This window comes from Rhododendron vialii, chromosome 10a (assembly GCF_030253575.1).
Source record: "Rhododendron vialii isolate Sample 1 chromosome 10a, ASM3025357v1".
Classification (NCBI taxonomy): domain Eukaryota; kingdom Viridiplantae; phylum Streptophyta; class Magnoliopsida; order Ericales; family Ericaceae; genus Rhododendron; species Rhododendron vialii.
The window spans coordinates 6,667,747-6,677,293 of record NC_080566.1 but is presented as its reverse complement, the minus strand read 5'-3'; the positions used below and the strand labels follow the sequence as shown (position 1 = coordinate 6,677,293).

The 9,547-nt window shown below is 38.0% G+C and overlaps 1 protein-coding gene across 1 annotated transcript; it reads left to right on the top strand.

Annotated features, from left to right (window-relative positions):
* Nucleotides 1-1,363: 1,363 nt before the first annotated feature.
* Nucleotides 1,364-3,711, top strand: LOC131304548 (F-box/kelch-repeat protein At5g15710). The gene is made up of 2 exons (XM_058331806.1): nt 1,364-1,524; nt 1,792-3,711. Exon 2 carries the CDS (start codon nt 1,959-1,961, stop codon nt 3,273-3,275), a length of 1,317 nt encoding a protein of 438 aa, XP_058187789.1. The 5' UTR covers nt 1,364-1,524; nt 1,792-1,958; the 3' UTR covers nt 3,276-3,711.
* Nucleotides 3,712-9,547: the final 5,836 nt, after the last annotated feature.

Genomic DNA, 9,547 nt, shown 5'->3' with positions numbered 1-9,547 from the left:
ACTTTTCAAAACACAATCCAAACACAGAAAATTGGATCGAGTAACTATATACATCGAATTGTTCTGATTTTTCGTGAAGGTCCGCGAAAAAATATTTTATATTTAATGAACGACTTAAATTATTTGTATGAGATCCATAGTGAACCTCACACTATGATCTATGCACAATTGCTGTGCAGTAAGACTTTCAGAAGGAAAAAAGAGTCTAAAAATACCAAAACGAAAAGAATATGAGTACCGGATCAAAAAAAAGAAAAACGAATATGAGTACATATTCTTGTGTACATACCCCCCGCATACATATGGCTTTGGGTATTGGATTTCACAAAAATGATCGAAATCGTTCATTTTGTTCAAAATAATCTCTTTAGGGTCCTCGTAAAAAATATGCTTAATTGGATATCGTTAAGAGCACTTACAAAATATCTAACTTTGTCCCAGAATTTAGATCTGAAATCTAAAGCAAAGTTAGATATTTCGTAAACGTCTTTACCGACATTCGATTGAGCTGATTTTTTGCAAAAATCGTAAGCAAAATATTTTTAAAAAATGATCAATTCCGATCATCTTTACGAGACTCGATATGAGTCCCAAAGCCTTATGTACGCGGAGAATGTACTCAAGAATATGTACTCATACCAGCTTTGTACAGAGAGAATGCATGCGGGGTTGATTTGTTGGGACACAAAAAGTCTTCAGTCATACTACTTGGACATACACTTTTACCCATATCTTGTATATACATTTTTATAGGCCCCATCTCGGGTCTCATCAATATGATCCGAACAACTCATTATTTTTAAAATATTTTTTTAAGAGTTCTTGTAAAAAATCAACTCGATAGGATATCTGTAAGGGCTTTTTCAGAAATCATAGAGTGAAACAGTCTGATTCACACTGCGATTTCTGAAAAAGCCCTTACCGATATTCTATCGAGTTGATTTTTTACAGAAACTCCTAAAACATTATTTTAAAAATAATAAGCGGTTCGGATCATATTGGTGGAACCCGAAGTGGGCTCCATAAAAGTGTATGTGAAAGATATATGTACAAATATATGTGTCCTTAGCATTTTTTAAAAATCTGCACACACATATAAATAGAGTACATATTCCATTCAGATTTTCTGTGGGACCCACTTCGAATTGCACAAAAACGATCGGAGCACATATATGAATAGAGTACATATCGTACACAGATTTTTTATTTTTTGACAAGGGACAAGTACAACGGGAGGGATTTGTCCTTTAATAGTAATCAGATGGTTACGTGGCTGCTATCGATTGGTTATGTTGAATTGGTCCGTCTTATTCGCAGCAAGTAAATTCCTCCAAAATTGCTTTCGAAATGCACCCTTTTTTGTTTTTCGCCATAGGGACAAATACAATCAAAACCCCGTCAGCGCAACAGAACCTGCAAGAGAGAGAGAGAGAGAGAGAGAGAGAGAGAGACAGCGTTCAAGGCTAGGGTTCTTCTGCTTACATTTCCCTTCCACAGAATCCAGACGATCCAATTCGCAAAAAGGTCAGTCAACAAAGTTTCAATCTTTGCGCTCTCTTACTGATCTATTCACATGCACCAAGATTCAATCTTTGCATTTGAATCACTTCAGTTTCTTTGCAAAAAGATTCCATCTTGAATCCCTAAGGAGAAAAAAAAGAACTGATGTTTTTATGATCTGGGTTTTGTAAATTGGAGTGTCTGGATTTAGGGTTTTCTTGTTTTGATAGCTGATTATCACAATTAGGTTGGAGAATTTGAATATATTTGAAATTTGGATGGTTGAATTAGGTTTTACTACATGTGGTGAGTGAACCAGCATTGAATTTTGGGGTACTAGGGTTTTTGGTACTGACATCATGGTGGAAGTGGGTTGTCTGTGGATCTTGGACTGGGAATTCTGTATGTTTCACTCTTTGTATACGAACTAGGGTTCGGATTTTTCGGGTATTGGTGCCATGGCTGGAGTTGGGGAAACATCTGAAACTAGATTTGCCGGAGAATCGAGTTCCCGGGTAGTAAACACGGGGTCCTTTCGTGATGAGGATAGTTCTCACAGGCAAGTTGCTCATTTTGGGGGTGGGTCCAGGAACACGAGCCCAATTGGCCGTGTAGGGTCGAGGAATACTAGTCCTTCTAGGCAAAAGGTGGTTAAGACTAAGCCACGGGGTTTGGATGAGGAGACTGTCGCTACATTTAGTAAGGCCATCCACCCAGATGTACAAATGGAAGATAATATATGGGCAATGTTACCGGAAGACCTTTTGAATGAAATCTTAGCTAGGGTTCCTCCATTCATGATTTTCCGGCTCAGATCCGTTTGCAAACGGTGGAATTCGATTTTACAGGATAATGGCTTTCTTAAGTTTCATTCACAAGTTCCGTCTCACGGTCCTTGTCTTCTTACGTTTTGGAAAAATTCACAGACCCTACAATGCTCAGTCTTTAGCTTGCCGTTAAAACAGTGGTATCGAATCCCATTCACATTTTTACCACACTGGGCTTTCTGGTTAGTTGGTTCCTCAGGAGGTCTTGTCAGCTTCTCAGGAGTTGATGGTTCGACTTTCAAAACTCTAGTGTGTAACCCCCTTACACAAACTTGGAGAACATTGCCAAGTATGCATTATAATCAGCAAAGGCAGTTGATGTTGGTTGTTGAAAGGTTGGATCGGTCGTTTAAAATTATAGCCACTAGTGATATCTATGGTGACAAGACATTGCCAACTGAAGTATACGATTCGAAGCTTGACTGTTGGTCACTTCACCAGATCATGCCTGCTGTGAATCTTTGTTCCTCAAAGATGGCATTTTGCGACTCAAGGTTGTATCTGGAGACTCTTTCGCCACTTGGTTTAATGATGTATCGGCTCGATACAGGATACTGGGAACACATTCCAGCCAAATTCCCAAGGTCTATGCTGGATGGGTATCTGGTTGCTGGCACTCAGAAACGACTGTTTCTAGTTGGGAGGATTGGTCTTTATTGTACTCTTCAAAGTATGAGGATTTGGGAATTGGATCATGCAAAGGTTTTGTGGGTTGAAATAAGTAGGATGCCACCTAGGTACTTTCGGTCTCTATTGAGGTTGGCGGCTGAGAGATTTGAGTGCTTTGGGCAGGATAACTTGATATGCTTCACATCCTGGAACCAAGGGAAAGCCCTCCTTTATGATGTGGATAAGAAGGTTTGGTCTTGGATTGCTGGCTGTGCTCTTCAGTCCTGCAACAGCCAAGCTTGTTTCTATGAGCCAAGATTTGATGCTTCAATCCATTAAGCAGGGAATTTTAGTTTCATTTTTCCGAGAGGTTACTAAGGATTCACAACATTTGTTCTGTATTTTCTCCTTCCTCTTAATCCCCTCTGTATGTAAATCTAGTCCATGGGTGAAATCTTGGAATTGGGCTGGTCTGCTGCCCTTCCTTTGCCTGGGTAGTTCTTGGGATTTTTCTGCGGGAACAGCATTGTGTGGGCAGCCTGGAGCACTAAATGTGACAGGAAGACTCTTGCAACGGAGGGTTGGCTCTGTATCTGAATCTTTTATCTTCCTTATTTGGGACCCTATACGCCTCTAGGGCTTGTAATGTTCTTGCAATTGGACAAATGCGGTGATGCTCCATTGATCATGGCATTGGGAATAATTGTAAGATAATCTTTTTGTCCATTCATGTACATCGGCTGAAATCATATAGAACATTCAAGGTGCCTTCTCTCAAGTGTCGAATACTTTTGTGCTTACCTATTCATTGCCTTTATGAGTGCATCATCTGTGGAATATAATGCATACATGTGATTTCAATGCCTTCTTCCTCGTGATTGTTCACTTCCATGTTAGAGCTTGCATTTCTTTGTAGAGGTTGATGCTACTCTCAGTACTGTTAATATTTTTCATTGCTTGTGGTTTACTTCTGCTGTTATGAGACCTATTAGTATTAGGTTTGGTGCTTTGGCTAGTAGCAGGTGTGGAATTCAGCTGCAAGATTATTCAGTTTTAGACATCACCTTACAGTGTCATTCAGTTGCAACATGTTTAACGTATTTGTGATGCTTGAATCTAGTTCCTTCCCATAAGTCTGTCGCAAAGTTTGTCCTTGTCAAGCAGGACTGGTTTTTTATGGAGTCCATTGTGAAGAGTGGCCATCTTCTTGAGTGTTTAGTTTTGGGCTTTTGCTTTTGTCGGTGGTGCCACTTACATGATTGAATGTGGTGATTGCACCGAAGGAGAGACTCTCTTCTGGAAAGCGGCAATGCTTTCTCAGCTGGAAGCTTTAATTTGTTCCTTCCTAGTATAACTTATTTCCTGCAGTATTTTAGACCGTTGCAACCATGCTTTGAGGGGAATTTTGATTACTATCACAACGGAAATTGTTATGATTTTAATGTCCCACATCGACAAAGTATGGGCTTGGCCTTGTGTATATAAGCTCTTGGGCTCCCTTTACCTGTAAGTTGGTTTTCAAGGGTGAGTTCTACACATGAGTTTGTATTAGACATGAGTGTGGGCGGTCAAGGTTAGTTTGTTACTCACGGACTGGTGCTGCCGGAGATACTAGGTTTTGCATCCGTTGAATGATAGCAATTGATTGAGTTCTCCGGGGAGTTTTGACCTGTGTCTAAACTTCTGCACACGTGCTTTCACAGGATGAATGCAGTAAACGGCATCTTGGGTCATTGTTTGGGCATCTGCCTGCGGTAGATCGCGGTTCAAAAAGAAAACTTGAGCATCAATTTAGGCTCGGTTAATAAATGAGATGAACATGCATCTTATAGTATTCGGTTTAATAAGGCTTAACCTAGAGTGTATGTTATTTGTGTATGTATAAGCTTATATATGTGCACAAGGAAGATTTTATAAGTATAATTTTTTTTGGTAATTATATAAAATTTACATGTACTATAAAGCTATATGTGTATATTTTCTGTGATTTTGTTTATGTATGACCTTATTTATGTACATATAATACAAATTCTATTTGTAGTTCTTGTACGTGTTCATAAATATATGAATATCTATGGTTCGTTAAAACTTGTGAACAAGCTTGAGTTCGACTCAAACCTAGGTTAGCTTGGCTCAAGTTTGGCTTGTCAAATTTTCATTGGGCTCGAACTTAAGTTCAAGTTTGCTAAGAACTTAATAAACAAACCTAAACATTCTAAAACTTGACTTTATTAACCTAATCATTCTAAAACTCGACTCAGCTGGTTTGTGGATCTATATTTCAGAGAGAGCTCTTAATTTCATCCCTAGTTTCACTTGGTGTTTTCTATTCCGATTGGCCTAGGGCTTCTTTCTCCTGCTTTATGGTAAACCCAAGAATTTTACTTTCATTGATTGTTTTGGGTGGTGGAATGCTTCCTTTTTTCCTTTACAACTTCGCTAGAACCTTTGATTATATTGGCACTTGTTTTGTCTACAGAAATTTTGTTGTTTCTAATCCAGTCGTGCTACAGGTATAGCAAAGGCTGTACAGCAGTCGCGCACAGATCGATTTTGCGTTCGTCTCGTCTCTCACAGAGATGATTGGAGCCGCTCATTTTGTTCAAATTTTTTTAGGGTCCCTGCAAAAAATGATCATAATCTGATATCGGTAAGGGCATTTAAGAATTATCCAACTTTGCTTTAGAATTCAGGCATAAAATATTTTGAGCAAAATGAGAAGCTCCGATCATCTTTGTGGGACCCGAGATGGGCGCAAAATCGATCTATGTGCGGCTGCTGGACAGCCTTTGCAGTATTCATATCATTACTGTTTCTAATCTTGGCGGTGAATCTGTCTGTTGATAGACAAACGGCCCTCTTCCTTGGGCCCATCCCACCACTTTGCAGGTAAAATCAACCAGGAAAATCAGAGAAGAGCTTTACCAAAAATAGATGAGTTGGTTCTTCAAGTTTTGGATTTTGGGCGAGTTCAAATTTTGCGAAGGACTAGCTTCTCATCAGTTGGACTGCAGAGGCTTCTCATCAGTTGAATCTCGGGCGTCCATCTTGATCGGTAATCAATGGTTTAGATTTCACAAAGGGTTTTTTTTAGTAAGAATCTATTGCGCTCGAGAAGATTCTTTCAACATATTTTAACCATTAAACACTAGTAATTTGGATGGCCGGGATAACAAGAACTGCTCTCCGTAGTCCGACCTCGGACCGTAAAGAAGACTATTTCTTTTGCGATATTAGGCCTAATATTTGGATGTTGAGGGAAATTTTGAGGGTAGGGATTGGTTGGTAGTATTGCAAAATTGATATGACTGTTTCCAAAGAGCAATGCTACTAACTCGCCCATATTTAAATTCCGTAATACACAAGCTCCCACAAGTACTGCCAAATCTCACCATCACTAGGTGGTGGATTTCACATCACTTGTGGCAGAGAATGCACATATAAATGTACAAACGAATGTGTTAGTAACTTTTTTTTTTTATTTCTGACGTTAATGTCATGCAGTCTATTGAATAGGCTCGATTGACAGAAAAATATAGAACGTGAAAAAACACGCAGAATACACGATACGTTGCGAGTTCAAATCCAGTCCCTCCTTATCATGAGCCCCAAAACAGCCTGAATGGTTATAGCTTGGGGGATATTGGTAAGACGAGAAATGTTTGGTGGAACAATGTGACGAAATTGTTGTTCAGTTCATATACGGGGAAACTTCATTTACACCCCCTTGCAGTTTGGTCGATGTGCTGATGGACCCCCTAAATTTCATTTTGTAGCACATAACTCCCTTGTGCTTTGTCACCGTTGACATTTAAATCCAACTAACGGGAAATGAATTTCACGCGTCTATGTTGATGGTAATCTATGTTTTTTTAGACTGAAATAACCTCATATTCATTATTATCTCTCATATCTCTCTCTAGTCCATAACCTCCTTCTCATCACTACATTTCATGGGGGGATCCCACACCTTAGACCTCATGTCTTAAACAAATGCACTTTAGCAGTAATATTTTTGTTTCAGAGACCTATTCATTATCCCATTGTGGTTTTTCAATTGGGATTTAATTCAATTTTTTTAAAAGAAAAGGATTGATTTATAATTGGGTTTCACTTTCTATCTCAATTTGTTAGGCGGATCGAATTGGTATTTGTTGAAATGGTTTGGCTTCCAATTGGCTTTTGAATTTGGGTTTGTCGGAACATGTTGAACCATGTACACATGATGGATTGAAGCAATTAAAGGAACTCATTCCACCACCCAAATTGTAGAAGCAATTTCTTCCCCTTTGAAACGTCCAAATGGGTCTGTTTTTACCTTGATTTTTGGATTTTGCACATGGACTTCACCCACAGTTGGAGCAAACAAGCAAACCTTCCTAACCTTCACTTCATCCGCAAACAAATTACAAATACGATAGGCTTGATTTCTGCTGGAAAATTTTGGATTGGGGCTTAATTTTGGTTTGGGGTTTAATATTGGAAAGTATTTTTGAATTGGAGAAACATAATTTTAAATTTGCCCTCTTTTTAATGGGAGAATATGAGGACAATAACATCATTTTACAGGAGTCGTCGACGGATGTTAGTGGTGCATTGATGGTGAAAAATCACAGGGGAGTTATGTGCAATGAAGTTCAGGGGTTCCATTTGCACATCGAACGAACTACATGGGTTGTAAGTGAAGTTTGCCTTCATAAATCTTAGGTTTGAGCTTCTTTTAATAAAGTGTCCAAAAGAGAGAGGGCAGAATATTGCTCCAATAATGCAGAGTTATTTTAGCTCAACTATCAATTTTATACTGTCAGATAAGACACATTGAAGATCTTAAAGATCAACGATGACATGATAAATTTATCTTTGTTAGATAAAACGCATTGAAGATCTTAAAGATCAATGATGACATGATAAATTTGTCAAAGTCAAACTTATTTCCGAATTTGACTCAAGAATTGATTGTTGCAAATTTTGCCATGAGTTTTGCCTAATGAATGGAGCATGCTTTTGGCCCCTCATACTTAAATCTAACAATAACAAAAGTTTGGCCCAACCAATGAAGATGCTCTTAGAGCAAGTTGATTCATTTTTGTCAAGTTATTTGCCAATCATTTTTTTTTAACTTGCTACAGGGTTAAAAACTAAATAAAATAAAACTATTGATGCACCAATTTGGGGTCATTTAGTACCATCTCAGATCAAGAGCATTGGATTTAATACGTCTCATTTTTGGATGTAGATTTAATTGGCAGCCAATTTAAAAACTTGCTATTAGTGGTGAAGAAGAAAAAGGATGTAGAAGCAAAAAGGCTATCTAGATGAACTCTTTTTATCTTTTTCTTGATATGTTAGAGGCTGTAACTTGTGAGGGGATATTAACCCAAGGCGTTTGGCCAAATGGGTATGAGAAAATAGTAAGTATTTATCTTTCATGAGGTCGCATGTTCGAATCTTATAGAGGTCACACGTTCCAAACTTTGGGACTACCGGAGTGTTTGTATGGTCTTTAACTTCAGGGTCCCTGAATTGGTCGAGGTGCAGACAATCTGCCCTGGACATCTGGTTATTAAAAAAGACATTGGAGGGGATACAATCAAATAGATTCTGATTGTGCATCGAATCCCAAACTTACTACTCTCTCCGTTCCATTTTGTTTGTCCATTTTTGTTATTCGTGCTGTTCTTTAAACGCTTATGTGTCCCAATTTGTAATGTTTTTCGTAATTTTGAAAACTTTGTATTATAGACCTAATTGAGAACTATTAAATAAAATTGCATATTTTTGGAGATTCAAATTGGAAGATATAAGTGATTGAAAACTGAAACGAAAATAAAAAAAGGACAAATAAAATGGGACGGAGGGAGTACTAAGATTTTCTAAGTGAAATTAAGGTGGCCACAATATACCATTGAGTGGCATGCATGTGTAATGTCCTCTAAAGGCAAACAAACTTTTGATTTCTCAAAATTTCAACTTCAAATTCCCAAAAACAAGACGACCGTCTTCATTGACAATCCAAACACAACCCAAAAGCTCTCAATTAGAATCTCCAGGCATGCATTTCTAGACAACCTCAAAACCTCCACCAACGTACAACTTTTATTTTCATGGGCGGTTCCGCCATCAATTGAGGGGTTCAATCAAGCCCTTTTTCTTCGATTCAGAAAATGTGTTAAATATCTATTTCTTTCAATATGTAATTTGGTTTTTCTTTGATATTGTCAACACTGGATCAGTAGTACAAAGTCAGAATGAATAAAATCCACTTAAATTTGTGAATAATAAGAAAGTATGGCTCAACAAAAGAAAATAAACCAAGCCCCTATATATTTCTAACCAAAATAAAAAACTTCAGTTTATATAGAGTTATTGCATAACAGAACCGTTCTATACGTTTTTGTCACCTCTGAACTCAATTCCCGGAGCCATTTTCCAGTTTATTTTTTTTCTCGAAATTTTCATCCAATTAAGTATACTAGCAAGTGTGTTTATGGGTTCATACATGTAGAACAACATAAGCCAATAAACTCAAAAAATACTTTGTGTACGTTGGAAAGGGAGCTTTGCTCTTTGTCCCTGTAATTTAAAAGACCTTGTCATGGTGCTGGGGCGGA